The following is a 20,957-nucleotide window of genomic DNA, read 5'->3' as shown; positions in this document are numbered from 1 at the left end:
CTGGTTTCTTAAAATCATCTTAAAACGTTTGTCTTTTTCTCTGTTTCTTTAATTTTATTGTAATTTAAACTGCAAATTGGCATAAACACTATGGAAAGCAGTATGGAGATTCCTCAGAAAACTTGGAATGGAACCACCATTTGACCCTCTTATCTCACTCCTGGGTTTACACCCAAAGAACTTAAAATCAGCATATTACAGTGATGCAGCCACATCAATGTTTATAGCAGCTCAATTCACAATAGTTAATCTATGGAACCAGCGTAGGTGCCCTTCAACAGATGAATGGATAAAGAAAATGTGGTTCATATACACAATGAAATATTACTCAGCCTTAAAGAAGAATGAAATTATGGCATTTGCAGGTAAATGGATGGAACTAGAGGATATCATGTTTAGTGAAAATAAGTCAATCCTCAAAAAACAAAGGCCAAATATTTTTTTCTGATAAGCAGATGCTTATCCTTCAGTGTCATCTCTGATTCTTACTTGTTCTGGTTCTCTGCTCTTTCTTTGCTCTGGGTCCTGATGGTGTATTTACTGGGAGATAAGCTATGTACATAGTTTTAAAGAACTTTTATCCAACATTTTTTGGAAATTTTTTAAAGGGGGAAATTTTCAGTTTACTTAATTTGCCATACTTTTAGAAATTGTAATCCTCAAAATAATTTTTCTTAACATTTCTATGAATCATTCTATTCTTAACTGCACATAATTTAGTTTTATAGTAGAAGTAGCTGCAATGTAAACAGTAAAGATTATTAAGAGGTTAGGAGGTATCAAACAGCAGATTCATTTTAGAATATTCTCTATTTCTTAATTCCATGGGCTTTGTGGCAAGAAGTCCTTTATGATAGAATAATACAATCTCTCACCTTTAACTTTGAATTAAAAATTGTATTCAGGGGCTGGGGTTGTGACTCAGTGGTAGTGTGCTTGTCTAGCATGTTTGAGGCAATGGGTTTGATTTTATCAGCACCACATAAAATAAATAGACAAATAAAATAAAGATATTGTGTCTATTACAACCAAAAATATCTTTTAAATGAATTCAATAGGGCTGGGGTTGTGGCTCAGTGGCAAAGCGTTTGCCTCACACATGTAAGGCACTGGATTCAGTCCTCAGCACTACATAAAAATAAATAAACAAAATAAAGATATTTTGTCCACATATAAATTATAAATTCAATTATAAATTTAAAAAATTAAAATTTTTTAATGTATTCAATAGAAAAATAAAGTTTCTTGACAGCTTCCATATGGCTTTCTGCAGTGATATACACAGAGCAGTTGAGCAGTGTATTTTTCTTGAATCAAACATAATATCATTTATTCAACTAATGTCAATACAGAGTCAGAATTAAATTTTCCTCAACAGTAAGTGCTTTGATCCATGGTGTAATTACAAGGAAAGAGTAATTACAAGGAAAGTACAAAAAATGGTGCATCACATGAAGAGCTCTTCATCTATGCTCAAACACAGATCTAGGCATGTTTCTGATAGTATCTACTAATGCCCTTTTGTGAACTCAGAGCACAAGGGAAGTTAAAATCCCAATGTAGCCTGGTGCGGTGGCACACACCTGTAATCACAGCAGCTCAGGAGGCTCAGACAGGAGGATTGCAAGTTCAAAGTCAGTCTCATCAAAAGCAAGGCACTAAGCAATTCAATGAGACCCCATCTCCTGGGGATGTAGCTCAGTGGGAAAGTACTCCTGAGTTCAATCCCCGTATATCCCCCTCCCCCCCCAAAAAAAACAGTATAACACATTAATAACAGTGTCCTTTTGGGACAGATAAGTGAACCTTTTCTTCAAATGGTGAACAAACTTAAATTTGCGCTCAAAGACTTCAGATGTTATCATTATTATTGAATTTATATTATTCAGATTTAAATGTTGTTTCATTATCATTATTTAATTATTTGAATTTTTCATAATTATATAAATTCAATTATGATTAAGGAAAAGAAAACATTCAGGCCTGCTGACTTGGCCAGAATCAAGCCTGGCAATATGATTCATACTTCAGCTTTACTCCCAGGGGAGTGCCTGTTAAGAGCTCTTGGAATTTTTCATCCATTTCCTGGTTCTGAGTTTCACTGAACAAGTTTTTCCAATCACCAACTTCACCTACAACACAAAAACGCGGCAGACCCAGACATCTGTTAGAATATTTTTTCTTGGTTTTAAGGTATGCCCTACCTGATTTTATTATTTTTGTGCATGCAGTATTTCAGCTTTGAAATGTGAAAATGAACACATGAAAAAAAAATTAGACAGCATTAAAAACTAATATAATTTTCCTTGTAAAATGAACACTATCCACTGGAGCTCCTGCAAGGTGGTGTGACATCACTGGGGGAGAAAAGACTCAGTCTTGATGAACTCCTACCACCACTCCTCTCCCAACATCTGGGATCTAAAATTCCACTTTGTGAGGTTAATTTTTTTCCCCTCTAAAGTCTTTTAAATACTTTAAATACCCTTTGAAAAGTAGCAATTTTTATCAGGTTTTGGTTAAGATAATGAAAATTTTGCAAAAATTTAATAACTCTACCTACCATGAGGGTATGTTATTTCTATCTTTAGAATCTTTTGATGGTTTGTGTTGAAATTGTAAGTTCTATATTGCATAATCTTTGAAATATTTGTTGATATAGAGGGTTTCATGACACAAGGAAAAGCTTATCATATATTAAGGAAATGAAATAAAACACAAAACTGTTTACAAATGTCAACTATATAAAGCATGAACAGAAAAAGGCTGGGATAAAATGCGCCTTTGTTAGGAAACATTTAAACTTTTGACAACATTTGTAAATGGTTTTGTGTTATATTTTAAGGCTTTTCCACATTTTTCTGTGCTGTGAATTTTCTAAAAAAATATATTTAAAATTATTACTTTGTTGACTTCAGAATTTTTCTATCCTGAATAGTAATTTGATTAACAATATATGGAAAAGTTCAATTTTTCCCCTCCATAAAGCTAATAATAAGGCATAAAAATTAGAAGTAGTTAGGAATCAAACCAAAGCCAGGTTTGTGTTTAATGTTTCATGCATACTGGATTTCAAAATGGGTCTTCAACTGAAAAATGTATAGTAGAATAATGCAAATGAGGCTCTATTCCTGACTCCATTGTTTATTAGCTACATAACAAAGAAGAAGTAATAACTTTGGCTCCTTTCCTATATTTGTAAAATTAGGGATTTGGGGGCTGAGGTTATAGTTCAGCAGTAGAGCATTTGCCTAGCATATAAGACACATTGGGTTTGATCCTCAGCACCACATAAAAGAAAAGAAACAAAATAAAGGTGTTGGGTCCACCTAAAACTAAAAAAAAAATTAAATTAGCGATTTCATATCTTTTTTATTAAGAAATTTGATTCCAACAATATGTTTAATAGATGATCAAATGCCCCATGTTAGCAAGTGTCCTTGCTGTTACACGTGCTGCCTTTAAACTTTGTTCTAACATACTTTCATTGCATTATATGCAAAAAAAGAAAAAAGAAAGACTGGCACAAGAATTTAGAGTACTTTAATGAAACTCAATAAATCATCTGTGTCAGGGACACCTAGTTAACTCTCCAACACTCATTTTCTTCTCTTATATTTAAACAGAATCCTGATTCTAATTGGGTAACAATGTGCCTAGGTTTTGTTGTTGTTGTTTAAATCACATTTTCTAACTATTGCTGCAGAGAGAGAGGTGATCAATGAAATGTAAGTAGTCCCTGAATGGCGCCTCCAGATCGTTCTTTTTAAAGGGGGTTCATTCAGATAATGTGCATGATTCTTTCCCTTGCTGGTTCCTTCAACCTGCCTGGACTTTTTTTTTTCTTAATTGATTTTATTTTTTAAATAAATGACAGCAGAATGCATTCCAATTCTTATTACACACATACAGCCCAATTTTTCATATCTCTGTATATAAAGTATGTTCATACCAATTCATGTCTTCATACACGTACTTTGGATCATGATGTCCATCACATTCCACCATCATTGCCAACCCCCTGACCCCTCTCTTTGCCTCACACCCCTCTGCCCTATCTAGTTCATCTATTCCTCCCATGCTCCCTCTCCCTACCCCACTATAAGTCAGCCTCCTTATATCAAGAGTAAACATTGGCATTTGTTTTTTTGGGATAGGCTAATTTCACTTAGCATTATCTTCTCCAACTCCATCCATTTACCTGAAAATGTCATGATTTTATTCTCTTTTATTGCTGAGTAATATTCCATTGTGTATATATGCCACATTTTTTTTATCCACTCCTCTACTGAAGGGCAATTAGGTTGGCTCCACAGTTTAGCTATTGTGAATCGTGCTGCTATAAATATTGATGTGGCTGCGTCCCTGTAGTATGCTGTTTTTAAGTCTTTTGTATATAGACTGAGGAGAGGGATAGCTGGGTCAAATGGTGGTTCCATTCCCAGTTTTCCAAACAGTCTCCATACTACTTTCCATATTGGCTGTACCAATTTGCTGCTTAGATTTTGAATGCAATGATGGAGTACAGCTGCTCTCTGTGTCATCACAGGTGACAAGCAGAAAGGCAGAAGGCACTCGGTACAATAAAAAGGTTATGTATGGAGCTGCCAGTTAAGCAGCTCTGCACTGCCTATTCCAGATTTCTTATCATGGAAGAGGAAAATGCAAGATGAAGTTATTGAGATTGCCTGTTATGTGCAAAGTTATTCCCCAAGTGACATGATACCCCAGAAATGAAAGCAAGTTTACCTTTGCGGAACAGGAATGGGCCAACAGCACCATGCGTCTCCTGAGATTTTTCTCTCATCGCTTGGAAGGTACTCTGGGCTGAGATGGTTTGAATCTGTTCCCCAGTTACAGAGAATCCAAAGAACTCAGCAATTTGTTTTATTCCAGCAGTCAGATTCTAAAAATAAAAAATTTAAAGGATAAATATTTTTCCAAGGAAATTAAACTGGTGCAAAGAAAAACTCAGAGTGGATTAAGTTTATTAATCAGAGTGGATTAAGATTATAAAGTCTAACTCCCTAGTTAATTTGCTTCTCTCTTAGATTTCTTTGATACTTTTATGTAAGTATTCAAGATATCATTATAATATATTCTACATTGATTGTACTCTGTAGTTTCAATTTATGACACTCACTGAACTAGATTATAGTATTTAGAATATAAATAATGATAGTAGCATTAATTAGGTAGATTCGAATTTCATCTAGGATGATATCCATTGTATTAAAAAGCATCAGCTTAGACCACCCAAGGAAACAAATGTATTTATATGAGTTTATTCAAATCTTTCTTCAGAATCCTATTTGTAGCTAATGTTTAATTCCACCAAATAAGTCTAATTTTTAAAGTCATAAAAGGTTGGAGTTGGGTAAAATGGTGCATGCCTATAATCCCAGTGACTTAGGGAGCTGAGGCAGGAGGATGGCAAATTTGAGACCAGCCTCAGTAACTTAGCAAGATCCTGTCTCCAAAAATAAAAAGGGTTCTGGGGCTGGGGCTCAGTGGTAAAGCGCTTGCCTGGCACACGTCAGGCACTGTGTTAGATCCTCAGCACCACATAAAAATAAAATAAAGGTAGTGTGTCCACCTACAACAACGACAACAAAAATACATTATAAAATTTTAAAAAATAAAAAGGGCTGTGGATGTAGTTAAGTGATAGAGGTGCCTCCAAGTTTAATCCCCTGTACTAGGAGAAAAAAAAAAAAACCTTGAAAGAATCTTAAAACTTATCTTGTCTAATTAACCATGTAAATCATGATCCACCCAACACTGTGTCATAAATATTCTAGAACAGGTTTTTAAACTGTATTCTACAAAACGCTAATGTACCGTAAGACAGCTGTAGACATTTCATGGAGGGAAAAAAAGAAGGGTGATGGGGGTCAAATTCATTTAAAATCCTTGAGATAAATGAAGGCAAGATTATTTTTCTTTAGACTCTCTCAGAGCCTTTAATGTACTGATCAATCTACAGTGTGGCTCTCCAGAGGAGCTGGCTATGTAATATAGCACTTCCTAAATCTCTTTGTACAAACAACCTCCTTCCAATTTCCAAAAAAGAAATACTAACATCCGGGGCAACACTGCTAATCTATGAAGCACAAGTTTCAGAAGCATTACTTTAAACTAGAGGCAGAAAAGACTAACTTAAAATGTCTTCCATGTAATATAAATACATCAAATAAACAGAAAAGGTGCATTAAATTGCATGTGCTTTTGATAAGAATATCTCAGGAAAATAGTGTGAACTCAAATTAGGGAGCATTTAACACACTCCCTTCCCTTTGACACACTGTCTTCCTTGAGGATCCAGGACCCTGGTTTCCCTCCTCCCTCACTAACTGCTTCTTTACTGATTCCTCCTCTTCTCAAATTCTTTATATCAGCCATCTCCAGGACTCCGTTCTCGGTCATCTTCTCTTTTCTCTCTCTACACCTACGTGTGAAATCTCTGCCCTAAATGCCATCTGTGTGTCAGTGATGCCCCAATTTTATCTACACCTCCCAACTCTCTGTATTCAAGACGTTTATGCTCGACTGCCTACTTGACCTTTTCATTAGGCTCACTAATAACCATCTTACTTAAACTTATCATGCCCCAAACAAAACCTCTGATTTGCCCCACAGCCCTGCTTCACCTAGTGCCATCTCCAACTCACTTGATGGCATTGGAGTCTTATTTGACTCCTCTTTCTCTCCACACCTTCCCTTCCATCTAATCCACCAGAAAATCCTATTGACTCTTCCTTCAACATTTATCCAGCATTTAACCACTTCTCCTACCTGCACTGCCCCTTCCTGGCCTAAGTTTCCATCTTCCCTGGAAGATGCCTGGATTCGGGCAGTAGCCTCTTCACAGGTGTCTCTGCACTATCTTTGCTCCAGTCTATACTCACATACCAGCCAAAACGATCCTGTTAAAAACACACCATTGGCTTCCCGTTCCATTCAGAGTGACAGCAGGAGTCATTTCAATGTCCCGCCATCCTAATGCTTTCACTCCACCCTCAAGGTGACTCTCTCGATTCTCTTCTACTGGCCTAGGCCTGGCTGCCTTCTTGCTGTACCTTAATCACGTGAAGAAATCAGGGACTCTGCTCTGGTTGATTTCCTCTGCCTACAAAGCTCTTCCTCCAGTTACCTATTTGGCCCACTCCCTCACCTCCTTCTCAGCTTTGTTCAGATCACATTCCCCCATAGGAGCCCAACTGACCACCTTATTTTATACGGGGAGTTGTGCAGCATTCTAATCCCCCACCCACTGGCACTTCCAATCTTTCTTAACCGGTTATGTGTGTTTTTTCCCCCACATACTACGTACATTTTCAAATTTTCAATTTTATTATATTTATTGTTTATCATTCTGTCTTCCGTCCTTCTACTGGTAAGCAACTTCTTGCAAAGCACTGAACTTTGTCTAGCCTGAGACTGATGTATCACTCAGGCCAAAACAATGTTGAGTTAACAGTTTTTTAAAAATAACACTAACTGGTGCATGCCTGTAATCCCAGCTACCCAAAAGGCTGAAACAGGAGGATGGCAAGTTTGAGGCCAACTTGGGCAATTTAATGAGACTCTGTCTTAAAATAAGATTTTTTTAAATATATTTATTTTTTCGTTGTAGTTGGACTCAATATCTTTATTTATTTATTTTCATGTGGTGCTGAGGATCGAACCCAGGGCCTCACAAGTGGCTCAGTGAGTGCTCTACCACTGAGCCACAACCCCAACCCTTAAAATAAGATTTTAAAAGGGATGGGGATGTTACTCAGTGGTAGGGTGCTCTCAAGTTCAATCCCCAGTATTGCAAAAATAAATAGACATACAAAGAAATAAAAATAACATAAGCTGGAAAAAATCAATTCACAATCAAATGCATGTTCAATTAGATCAACTGACACTAACCTAATGTTTTTCCATTACTAATTTGGACTATCCATTATAAAGAAAGAATAAATCAGTTACTCTTAAGTTGTTAAGTGTTGTTTTATTTGTGTTAAGTAACAACTTAAGCATGTATGTATGGTTAGATTGTTTTCTAGTAGTGTGTTGCATATTTGGAATATTTTAAAATTGAATATCATATTTGACTATACAACCAGACCTGGTATATATGTGCCGCACATTGTAACTTATAATAAGTCTTGCTCTAGAATATCAATGAGCATAGTCTTACCTCTTTCAGGTCTTCATATAGTATGAACTTAACATTTTCATTGTCCAGGTGTTTGTTCCAATTGATTGCAAAATCAAAATAGCTTCCCCAAGAAACTAAAAACACAGGGAAAAAGACTTCATATATAGGGAATTTTACAAAACTGAGGTAAAAATGATAGTTAATTTATGCCCTAAAAATTGTTAATAAAGGAGACATATTATTTCTATATTCTGGTCTTCAAAAGCTGGTGGGTATTTTACATATATACAGAATCTCAATTTAAATGCTAAAGTTTTATTGTCAATACTTAAGTATATTTATTTTTCACAAAACTCACAATTGAAAAAGCATATTTATACATTCCGTGCATAAAAAAATCAGGGAGAGGATAAGTAACCACTTTAAGGCCACACCATTAGTACACTACAGGTATTGCTATCATTCAGTCAGTCTGACAACAGAGCTGGTACTGCTTAAGGGAGGTAGAAAAATGGGAAACAGAATTCTCTATACTGTCTTACCTCCTGAAGGCTGAATGCGTATCTTCACTTTATAATTAAGGAGGTTGAAGTTCAGAGAGATCAAATGTCTTGCTTACATCACTCAGGTATAAAGTCATGTGAATCTGGGTTTACTTTTGAGCTCTACTACTTAATGGCTATGTGACCTTGCCATGCCTCTACTTTCTTCATTAGGACATGGGGATAATAAGAATATTATCTTATGAGGATAATACTTTTCTCCAGTATTATCCTTAATAATTATAGTGAGAATTAAAGTTCAATACTGGGTTTTGTCATACCACCTGTCATGTAGTAACTTCTTAGTAACTGGTATCTATCGTAATTTGTCCAATATTAATTATTATTATATAATGAGTGATGAAGCCCAATCCAGGCCGTCTCATTCCAAATCTGATGTTTCCAGTGCATTCAGTTGCCTTTATAAGTTGCATCTAAGAAATGTGCAAGGCAGAGCTTCTATCCAAGTTATCACTGCCACATATTATCACTGCCAATCAACTAATTGTGGTAAGAGAATGGATAGGGTGACAGATTCCCTAAAACATAACAAATTTCTCATCATTGACTGTTCTCTTGTGTCATTAATTGAATGACATTTCAGATTTGCGTTAACTGCATCTGTACAGTCTTAGTGAAGAGTTATTAGACAAAGCAAAGCATTCTTTTTTAAATTTTTTTCTTAGTTGTCAATGGAACTTTATTTTATTTATTGATACGTGGTGCTGAGAATCAAACCCAGTGCCTAACATATGCTAGGCAAGCACTCTGCCACTGAGCCACAACCCCAGCCCCCAAACAAAGCATTCTTAATGGTGCTTCCTATGTACCCTTTATGGTCTTTTCTTTCTGCTCTTCTCAATCTCAATATTTAATCTTTGCTTGGGAGCCAGCACTGTACTCAGTGTTCACACAGGTGGGATGTTACATCATTTTCTGTGCTGATCACCTTTTTAAAAAGTCCTTTGGTTGATGTGTGTGTGTATAATGTATACATATAATATGTACATATTATATATTATTCAGCCTTAAAAAAGAAAGACATAGTGCTATTTATTTATTTATTTATTTATTTTAGAGCTGGGAATTGAACCCAGAACCTTGTGTATGCAAGGGAAGCACTCGGTGAACGGAGCTATATCCCCAGTCCTTATTTCTAATAATATGAATGACCCTAAAGAACATTTTGCTAACTGAAAGAAGCCAGACACACACACATACACACATACCTATATTATCTCATCTTAATGTGGAACCTAGAAAAAATTGAATACATAGAAATAGAGAGTAGGGGGGCTGGAGTTGTAGCTCAGTAGTACAGTGCTTGCCTAGCATGTGTGAGGCACCGGGTTCAGCACCACATAAAAATAAATACATAAAATAAAGGTGTTATGTCCATCTATAACTAAAAGTAAAAAGAAATAGTGAGTATGATGCTGTTTCCCAGGTGTGAGGGAGAGAGGTAATGGGAAGATGTAGATCAGAAGGTACAAACTTGTAGGTATGCAGTTTTGAATTATTCAGTTGTGAATTGGTCTAGAGATCCAGTGTACAGCATGAGGACTAGATAGTTAATAACATTGTACACTGAAAATTTGGTAGGATAGTAGATTTTGGCTGCTGTCTCCACATACAAAAAAAAGTAACTATGTAACATGATGCATGTGTTCATTTGCTTGACTGTAATCACCATATATATATATATATATATATATATATATATATATATATATATATATAATGCTGTGGTGCTTGCTTGCAATCCCAACAACTCATGAGGCTAAGACAGGAACATCACAAATTTGAGGCCAGCCTCAGCAGCTTAGTGATGTCCTGTCTCAAAATAAAAAAGGGCTGGGGGGTATGGCTCAGTGATAGTGGGCCTCTATTTCCAGTACTGAAAAAAAGAAAAGAAAGCAAGAAAGAAGAAGGAAAATGGTTCTTTAAAAGTGAACCGACGGGGCTGGAGATGTGGCTCAAGCGGTAGTGCGCTCGCCTGACATGCATGTGGCCCGGGTTCGATCCTCAGCACCACATACAAACAAAGATGTTGTGTCCGCCGAAAACTAAAAAATAAATAAAAAATTTAAAAAAAAAGTAAACTGACAAAACTTTTTCCCTAGGGCCATCTGGCATCAATTCTTTCTTCTACTACACTGCAAAGACTCAAAGAAGATACTATTAATGAAAGTCTTTATTGTTCCACCACTGTACTCATGGCCACTTATAATCAGTGGTACCACAGGCAAATAATCTAATTTTTTTTTATTAGTTTCATCATCTGTGAATGAGGCCTTACTCATGGTTTGTTATGTAAGTGAAATTATGCACATAGGACACTTAATTTAGTGCCTGAAGGATAGGTAGACACTAGCAAACTGTGATTATAAATGACCAGAGATAAAATATTAACACGTTCTAATGAAAACTGGCAAACAAATGTCTTACACGTAGCTGCTCTGAGTCAGGATTTTTAAAAAAATCTTTTTTGGTTTTTATCATTGTGTTACCTAGTGAGTTAAGAGACTGAACTAGAAATGGTTTTCTACGTGACTCCATTAAAGACCTTGTCCCACCCCCTGTTCCACAGCCATTCAATACTCCTAGACAACATATGAATTGTCCAGCTTATTTTTAAATCAGTAATGCATTGTAATTTCTTGATGCCCAGAACTAGTGGTGCTACAAAACTTCATTTGAATGCAACTTTTTAGTTCCTGGATCTACCTAAAACGTTTCTTTCTTACTCTAAAACACCTTTGAGTTTTCATATATAGGTGGTCATCAGTTGAAATAAGGAGGGTTCTTTTACCAATAGCCATACCTTGTCCTTTCATGAACTGTCTGAAGAATTCATCCCAAGAGGCATAGCTTGGAATATCAGGGACATCATTGTGGAAATGGAAAAAAGATACCGCTGTATCTTTAGGGTTGCGGAATATCACCAATATCTGGGGAGTGAAAACCAAGTTAATTTATTTAGGTCTATGTTTTGAACATTGGAAGAGTGAAAGGGAGAGCAGTGTCATTGTGTCCAGATGTATATTTTGTACAACTGTGTTAAGAGAGAGAGAAAGAAGGACAGACATTAAGAAGTTGCAGATGGGGAAGCCTGGGCAGAGGGGAGGAAGAAAGAGGAAGGCAAGGAAGATGGATGTGGTCGCAGGGGGCCTTGGCTAATGATGACTTCAGAAACTAAAAATGTGTGTGCAGATGATAGAAATAAGGAAAACAGAGCACAGGCACCAGAGGAGTCATAGGAGTATCCTGTGAAAGGCTAAGCCCCCAAATAAAATTAAAATTGCAAAATAACTTTAAAGACCATAAGGTTAGAACTGGTGGAGAAGATCAAAGAATGGCAAGGCCCACTGTCTGGGGACCAAGGTATGAGGTTTGTGTAAGATGGTGATGTAGATGAAGAAGAACCACTAAATTGCCACCTTCTGTCTTCTCTGACGATGACAGAGTTTTTTTGGATGAAAATAAAAAGCAAAATAAACACTGTAAAGAGCAAATTGAAAGAGAATCAAATATTGTGGTAGGGTGCCTGGCGGCTCTCCCAGTATTCTGGCTTCCAATCTGATACTTTGTGTTTCAAACCAAGGATTCTGGAGAAGGTCACTGAGCATGTTGGTGAACTCTGGGTATTCTAGGTCACACAGAAGAGCTCAGGTGACTAGAAGCAGGCAGAGGTCATTTCACTTACGGAACGTAAGGGAGACACAGATGGTGCAGAGTTCCAATTGCAATTGTGACCTCCATGTAGGCAAAATTTCTCCAGGTGGCTAAATATATTCAAGGCAACATAAAGGAGGAGGCAGTGACCAGTAGGGGGCAACCTGGGTCCTCTCAGATACCGGCACTGCTGACAGCAGGATTTTTGGACATGGTTTCTAATTAATAGATTTGACTTGCTTTTGATTGCTTGTATGAAAAATAGAAGAACGTCAGTGGGAAGCAGGAGCAATTAGGCATATAAAGCTAACCAGTACTCAAGTGCAAAGGAGGCTAAATCATTAATGAATATAAACCTGTCTGAATTTTATTTTATCCTGAGAGGACCATCGTTAACAATTTCATGGGTGATTGACCTAAAGATTCAGATCTATTTCTATCAAATCAGTAGATGACATGAAACTGAGAGGGAAATAGGATCCCCAAACACCTTGTGCATCTAAAAAAAATGAAATAATGCTAACAGTATAAATTTTTTCCCCTGAGCTGGAGGTGTGGCTCAGTGATAGAGTGCTTGCCTAGAATGTGCAAAGCCCTGGGTGAGTCCCTTTACTTGGGAAAAAATTTTCCCACGCAGGGAATCAACCCAGGGCTACGCACATGCTAGGCATGTGCTCTCCTACTGAGCTACACCCCAGCTTCTTTTTTTAAAATTATTATTTTAGCAGGGACTCACTAAATTATGGAGGTTAGCCCTGAACTTGCATTCCTCCAGCTTGAGCCTCCTGAGTCACAGAGATTAAAAGAGGGTGGACCACTGTGCTGGCCATAACAGGGTAAAATTGAATATTCAGAAAAATAAATTATTAAAACAAATTAAAAAAGAGAGATAAATGGGCTGGGGTTTTGACTCTGATTTAAAGCTTACCATTCCCCCCTATCCAAATTTAGTATATTCTTGTCATTTGAAGGATTTTATGCTTGAGGCTTTAACTCACTGAACACTTTGGTTTGCAGTAATTCATAATTTCACAAAAACAGGAACTTGAATTGAGAAAACCAATAGGCGAGAATATGAACAAATCCTAAGCATCCACCTCTTAACCCATCTGTTGCTCTTTTCTTGCCCTTGTATCCTTTTTTTAATATTTATTTTTTAGTTATAGGTGGACACATATCTTTATTTTTGTGTGGTGCTGAGGATCGAACCCAGTGCCTCATGTGTGTTAGGCAAGCGCACTACCTCTGAGCCACAATCCCAGCCCTGCCCTTGTATCCTTCCAGGTGCAGTGGCACACATCTGTAATCTCAGCTATTAGGCAGGAAGATTTCAAATCCAAGGCCGGTCTCCTCTACATCTTGACCAGACTTGTCTCAAAATTTTAAAAAGTAAAAAGGGCTAGGAATGTAGCTTAGTAATAGAGCAAACCCTGGGTTCAATCTCCAGTAACCCTTCCCCCTACAAAAGAGAGAGAGAGAGAGAGAGAGAGAGAGAGAGAGAGAGAGAGAGAGAGAGAAAAGAAAGTGACCAAATGCATTATATTACTTCAGCTCTGTTTGTAATGAAATCATTAAGAGGAAAAAAAAAAAGGCCATCTAGATTTGTGATTATGTTAACTGCATTAAACAGAAAATTGTACGTTAAAGTATTATTTCTAATTTTGTAGATTTTCAACATAAGGAAAAACTGTTTTACACAGTTGTACAAAGCTGGCTTAGTACAATTTAGGGAACAGAGGATTTACAATTGGATGTGCTCAGTCTTGGTCCAGACAATCACTTAATGGAATTAAAACACCCACTAGGAATAGAGCAGACCATTTTTAAGGTATTTTCCAATTCTAGGCTCCCAGGATTCTTGTATTGTAGCCACAGGTGGCTAATTCTAGTCCCACTTTCCTAATGTCTTCCATCCTACTCTTCTTTCCTCCTCTGTTCCTCTTGTCTCTCACCCCTGGCAGTTTAATCCAACTGTTTTCTTTTCCTTTCTTTGACGTTACTTCACTATTTCCCATTCTTCTTTGTGGCATTCAAAAGTTTAAATCTTGATTTTTTACTCACTCTCATTCTTACCTTCTGAGACAGAGAAAAGAGGCACCAAGAAAAAAGAATGGGGCAGGAGGAGACCAGGGAACAGAAAACAAAAAGGACCAGGTAAGAACTAATAATTGTAAGAAATAGATTAATGAATCAAGATTTTTCAACAAATGATCAGACTAGCCAAAGCACAAGTAGTTCTGCATGCATGGCATGAAATTTATTATTATGTGTGAAATGCAGAAATAAAATAGTTTCAGATCTCAGGCAAGGAGTGATTACCAGAAATAATCAATTTCTGCTCATCTTACGAGGCTGTATTCTTTTGTTAAACACTCTAAAATAGTCTAGTGGGGTTCTGAAATCTACTAATTGTATAAAACAGAGTACAAAATGCTACACCTTTCATTCTATGCATTTGTCTTATATCTTAGTCCAAAACGCATTGGACTTGAACATAACCATAGCAAATATATCTGAAAAAAGAAACAACAGCAAAAGAAATACTAAATCTCATATTTTGATTATCAGCATTCTATGAGAAAACTCATCATGTTTCTCAAAAAGCTAATAGCTACGGGGCTAGAGTATAACTCAATGCTAAAGTGCTTTTCAGGCATATGCAAGACTTTGGGTTCCTTCCCTGGTACCACAGTAAAAACAAATGGAAAAAAAAAAACCCAGCCAATATATACACATAAAAATTGCAAATTCAAATACCAATAGGAAGGGACACTCACCTTGACTTTATGTTCCAGGATGGAGCCAGGTAATTTGTCATAATGGAGGTGAGTTGTCAAAATCCTTGGTGACGGAAACTGTTTCATTCTCTTTAAAACATACAAAGTAAGATGAAAGAGCAGGTGTCGTGCATTTGTGTGTGTGTGTGTGTGTGTGTGTGTGTGTGTGTGTTGAATCACCCCTAAAGTGTGGTATCTAAATAAGAGCTTCAAGCACCACTATCACTGCTTCTTCATTTCTCCTGCTCCCCCTGCAAGCAATTTAATAAAATGTCCTTGCTGGATCCTGCCTATTAATTTCCAATGTTTGTTGTTGCTTAATATTTTTTTGTTTACTTTTTTCTACAGTTGTTTCAAATCTCTTATGTTCAAGACAGCTTACAATTTGCAATCCACTCTTTCACTTATTTGGAGCTTTTCACATTCAAGTTCTTTTAATGGAAATATTCAAGTCTTCCCACAGCTTCTGTAAATCTATTTTTAACATCTAGATCTTTTTTTAACCAACTAAATTTCCATGCAAATATCCCAACAGGGGGCTGGGGCTGGGACTCAGCTGTAGCACACTTGCCTGGCATGTGTGAGGCACTGGATTTGATTCTCAGCACCACATATAAATAAATAAAATAAAGGTCTATCAACAACTAAAACAGATACATAAATAAATAAACAGAACTTGAAAGTCCAAAGAATTACTTAAATATCTAGGAAATATATTACAAAAGAAATTCTTGTCAGTATGAGAATTATAAGGTGATTGATTCTTTTTGTGTGTGTGTGTGGTGTTGGGGACTGAACCCAGGGCTTTGTGCATTTGAGGCAAGCACTCTACCAACTGAACTATGTCCCCAGCCCTGGTGATTAATTTTTTCTGTTATCTATCTCTTTGTTATTTATATCTTTGGAAATCAAGCTTTTTTCTATTTAATCTGCCAGGATAAAGGGTTTTAACTTAAAATCAGACCTTTAGATCATGTCATGGTGTGTGGGGGGGATGACATTAAGTCTTCAAGTTTAAGTTCCACATATTTAGCAGTCACTCTGTTTGCTATGGCTACGGTATACCTACTTTTTTCAAGTGATAAAATGATATTTGAACATTTGTGGCCAATTGTTTCTGTAAACATTTAGCACAAACCTCAACTCAAGAAGGGAAGTAAAAAAATGAGATTTTTAAAAGGAAAATATTTAAGTCAAAATATTGAAGTCAACAATTGGGTCCAAGTGATGATTAGCAGTGATCATATCTGATTTACATCAAATAGTATTTGAAGTACTTTTACATTCATTCACAACAATCCTTTCAAGTAGATATTGAAACCCCCATTTTAGAGATTAAGACCAGGCTTTGAGATTTTAAATGCTTTGTGTAAAATTACACAGGTGGTGATTTTCAGATTAAGTGATAGAGTACTGTTTCTACTAAATTACATGGCCCCAAATCACACTGTGACACATGAGAAATAGAAAGGTTATTCAAAGGTTTAGAAATATATCCCCAGGGAAAATGACAGTTAACTGTCACAAAATTAGATAAATATATAATACTGTGTTTATGAAAATGTATAGTATAGCCAAACTATGCCATGTAAAGACTATTTTATTTCAGGAAATATATGCATTCTAGAAAGGTTTTCTGTAAATTGAAAAGATTTGTTTGAGGTTACTTGTTTGGAAATTAAAATAGACTTTCCTAGAGAAACAATCAAAAATGTGAAAACTTATGACTCAGCATCCCAAACCCAATTTCAATTTTTTAAAATTTTATTTACTTATTTTGGTGCTGGGGATTGAACCCAGAGCCTTGTACATGCAAGGCACGCACTCTACCAACTGAGCTATACCCCCAGCCCTCCTATTTCAATTTTAAGAAGAACCTGCTTATCTCAGTGATAGGTAATAACACAAGCAAACACAATAAGAAAGGTTATATTGGTAAGGTGCATAACAACAAGTGAGATGACCTGTGACCCACATAATAAGTTTTTAAAAGAGAAGCTGGAAAGCTAGACATGTGTTAGCATCATTTCAAATGGTTGATGTTAAGCACGGTCATTAGGGGAAAGGTTTTGCAAGGACCTGGAGAAGTTAATGGGATTTTTCATTGGTTTCTCCAATTAAAAAAAAAAAAAAAGCTTTTTAAATCTCCTGTCCACCCATCCTGCCTGCATGTCTGAACCTGTCCCGACTGAGCCTCTACCAATTGTCCTTTTGTGCAGATGACCCTCCCAGGTGTGGGACCTGCAGCCCTGATGTGCCTGCTAGTCCTTCTGATGACTGCTGATGTTCTTTGGCCACCAACCAGACCCAGGACTTGGCACTTGCCTCCCCACCCCACTCTCCCAGTCAATTATTTCTGCTACTTGGGCCCAATCCATGGAAAGGGGCTGTCTTAAGTTTATATTTGTCATCGTGGTAAGACTCTCAGTCACTTTCCGTAAGCTATTCCCTAGGTCCCAGTCCAGTGGCTTTCTTTAGAGTAACAGCTTTGTCTGCCTGGTGGGAGATTTGGTGCTGAACACTTCTGAAGTTTTACTGAGACTGTGGTCCCCTTAAATACAGCATATCTTTCCCCCTGCATTCTGTTGTGTCTAGGGGCAGGGAGAGGATGCTCCTCCTCACTCCTCTTCTGTGTAAGCACTAAGGTCCTCGCTTCTACCACTTTCTTGCCTTCCCTGAGCTGCCAGGGAGCAGAACATCCTGACTCACACCCAAGTCCCAGTGTTGGAAAGGTGAGAAATACCACGTCGGGTGAGTTGTTAATGCCTTCCCACACATCAGTGCCCTCGTCTCTCAGCTATCATTTGGCCCCTTCCCATCCCTCAAACATAAACACCAGATCGTAATTGAGACAGGGAAATAAAAAAAAATAATGTCTTGTGAGGAAAAGACCAAAAATGATTCCCATAGTATCCTGCCCTTGTCTGTGTCTTCAGAGGTGAAGCTTTTTAAATTTCAGTTCATTTCCAGAGGTTTCTTAGTCTACCTTCCCCTACTACATTAAAATAACAATAATAATATGGATGGTTATGTAGTGTAATCTTTTTTTTTTTTTGGAGGTGGGGTGCAGGGATTGAACTCAGGGGCACTTGACCACTCAGCCACACCCCCAGCCCTATTTTGTATTTTATTTAGAGACAGGATCTCATTGAGTTGCTTAGCACCTCATTAAATTGCTGAGGCTGGCTTTGAACTCAAGATCCTCCTGCCTCAGCCTCCCAAACTGCTGGGATTAAAGGCGTGAGCCACTGAGCCCAGCATGCAATGTAATCTTTAAGAGCTCAAATCAGAAAGCATGGGTTCAAATTCTGGTACTTATTAGCCTCTTAACCTTGGGTAAATCTCTAACAGTTGTTTCTTTTGTGAAATGGTAATAAAGGTTGTTTTGTGATAAAATCAGATAATAGCTGGAAAGCACTGAGGATATGGCAAGCACACAATAAATTGTAGCAATTGTTACCATTATTCTAACTGAATTCAGCATTGAGGAAACTCCAATGAGGAAGAATTCCTACTATGATAATTTTTTGCAAGTTTAAAGTCTGTTTGTACTAACCTGATATTTTTCTGAGTCTCCACATTCAAGAACTGGGAATTCTGGACATTCATATTTTTTCTTAGAAACAGCAAATATTAATTCACTGACAATGTGAAGAATCCAATTTGAACCTATAATAAAATCCAGAAAATAAAAGCTCATTAAGGAATCTTGATATAACAAAGGCATGTGGGTTTAGTACATTCATGATAAAAATGAAAATGTACGGGCTGGGGATGTGACTCAAGTGGTAGCGCGCTTGCCTGGCATGCGTGCGGCCCAGGTTCGATCCTCAGCACCACATACCAACAAAGATGTTATGTCCGCCGAAAACTAAGAAATAAATATTAAAATTCTCTCTCTTTAAAAAAAATGAAAATGTACAATGAAAAAAGAAAACGTCCAACCATTACCCAATGGGTAGCTTTAGTTCTCCTGTGTTTGAAATAACTCAGGCTATACAAAGAAACCATTTTGTAATAAACAGCATTTACTAATATTAGTGTGAAACCCAATTTATTTTTAAAATTTAAGTGACTTCTCAGATGTCTCCTTTAACAAGAGACATGCTTCTTTTTGAATCTAAAATGTGTCCTTATAAAAAAAAGTTATGTTCTAGAAATGGTTGTTTATTGTATCTTATATGTATTATTTTACCTTAAATTAACAAATATTTTCCATAGGAGAATATAATTTTCTTTCTTTTTTTGGTGATGCTGGGGGTGTACAATTTTGATTTTTAATCAAAACCCAGCAGTGGGTACAAGAAAGAGAAATATTAAATGAAGCTGACTTTAATACGCAACAGTTCAAAGAATTAAAAATAGATGGTATCAAAAAGGGTAATTTAGACTCTTAATATCTCATCCTCCGTTGATAAAGGACTTTTGTAAAAATGATCTGAGAAACTGGAGGGTCCATGTTTGATCCTGAAAAATAACCAGTGATCCAAAAATCATTACATAAGTTACAGAAACAGCCATGCTTTTGCCTTTGGTCAAAAACCAAGATGAAAATCTCTACCACTATCCAAGCTCCATGGCAACTGGACTTTCCCTCCTCCTGCTTCACCTCTGCAGCCCCACCACCCCACACTTCCACCACCCATCATCCACCATGCCATTTATACAGACCTCTTCCTTCAGACACTGGGGTTTTTTAAAACCCAGCTATTCTAGCTTTTGATCTTACCCCCTGTATATTTAGTCTTCTCAAACCTCCCTCCTCACTGGTATCCAGCCAGCTTCATGGAAAGATGAACTGTGTTCATCCCACTTTATCTTGCACCCACCTCCAACCTACTCCTTGTTAAAAATGCGCTTACAGGAAATGATTGGCTATTTACCACACTTTGGGTAAGATGCTAGCACAATGTCATCGCTCCTGGCTTCAAAGGTGTCCATCGCTTGGAAAGTTTCTGAGGTACACATGGTAACTGGGTAAGGAATCCCCTGATAGGTGAAGAATAAGCGAGAAAGTGCAGTTTCTTTTGATTTTTCTAAAGCGTCATCAATGTACTCAATAAATTTGGACTTATCTGCCATGCTGACTTCCTGCTAGTGAATCTGCTCTGTGCCTGTCCAGGTGCAGGGATTGCTTTTAATGGAGTTAGAATAAAGAACTCCTCCCATTCATCGTTTATTTCTCATCCACCTCTTCCCCCTCTTGACATATCATCCTCAACAAAAGGAAAGCCACAGGTGCAAACCAGGGTGAGGATCAGGCAATATTAACCCTGAGTGCCGATTGTATTACCATCTAGGTAACCCGCCCAGTGAAAGTAAGAATGAAATCTTCTAATAGAGGATTAATGCATATTAAATATCTAACAATAGGTATTTAGCTGAATCAGGCATACTGTTTTCCTATTAGCCATCCACAGAATGAAACCCAGTTTTCTTCTTGGTGGGAAGTTTTCCACACACATCCTAGTCAGTGTGACAGGGAAGCAGTGGAGTTGCAGTGTAATAAAGGAGGTGAACAAGAGCCCGGACTCCGGGGACAACCTGGGCATCAGGCTCAGGTCTACCATTTATGGGCTCAATGGATTTAGAAGTCTCTTCTTCACCTATTAACAATAGAACATTATGGTTCATAGGGGGAACTGCTCTGTGAGGGGGAGAACTCAATGTGGCCCGTGTCTAGCCCTCTGGGTTCTGCTCCTGCTGGGTACACTCTCTAGGATGAGATCCTGCTCTCTAGAGCAGTTTCCCTGGCTCTTCTCCCCTGTTCCCTTGGGTGAGTTGGCCCACAGTTCCCACCTCCCTTACAGCTTA

At 37.3% G+C, this 20,957-nt stretch overlaps 1 protein-coding gene across 1 annotated transcript; it reads right to left on the bottom strand.

The window, feature by feature from the left end:
* Window positions 1-1,260: 1,260 nt before the first annotated feature.
* Sult6b1 (sulfotransferase family 6B member 1) lies at window positions 1,261-20,225 on the bottom strand. Its single transcript, XM_005336547.3, has 7 exons — window positions 20,027-20,225; window positions 18,700-18,812; window positions 15,144-15,233; window positions 11,516-11,642; window positions 8,189-8,283; window positions 4,750-4,906; window positions 1,261-2,132 (listed from the first exon to the last, which is right to left on the bottom strand). Exons 1-7 carry the CDS (start codon window positions 20,223-20,225, stop codon window positions 2,002-2,004), a joined length of 912 nt encoding a protein of 303 aa, XP_005336604.2. The 3' UTR covers window positions 1,261-2,001.
* Between the last annotated feature and the right edge of the window lie 732 nt (window positions 20,226-20,957).

This window comes from Ictidomys tridecemlineatus, chromosome 12 (assembly GCF_052094955.1).
Source record: "Ictidomys tridecemlineatus isolate mIctTri1 chromosome 12, mIctTri1.hap1, whole genome shotgun sequence".
Lineage (NCBI taxonomy): Eukaryota > Metazoa > Chordata > Mammalia > Rodentia > Sciuridae > Ictidomys > Ictidomys tridecemlineatus.
Note: the sequence above shows the minus strand (reverse complement) of the source record. Positions and strands in the feature narration are given on the sequence as shown.

What these genes read in the sequence shown, in the direction of transcription:
- Sult6b1 (XM_005336547.3), bottom strand. Translation starts at nt 20,225, where the DNA reads ATGGCAGATAAGTCCAAATTTATTGAGTACATTGATGACGCTTTAGAA. An exon ending in ACAGTTCATGAAAGGACAAG is followed by an intron (nt 8,284 to 11,515) that starts GTATGGCTATTG and finishes CTGTGTTTTTAG; the next exon opens with TTTCTTGGGGAAGCTATTTT. An exon ending in TATATGAAGACCTGAAAGAG is followed by an intron (nt 4,907 to 8,188) that starts GTAAGACTATGC and finishes TTTTATTTTTAG; the next exon opens with AATCTGACTGCTGGAATAAA.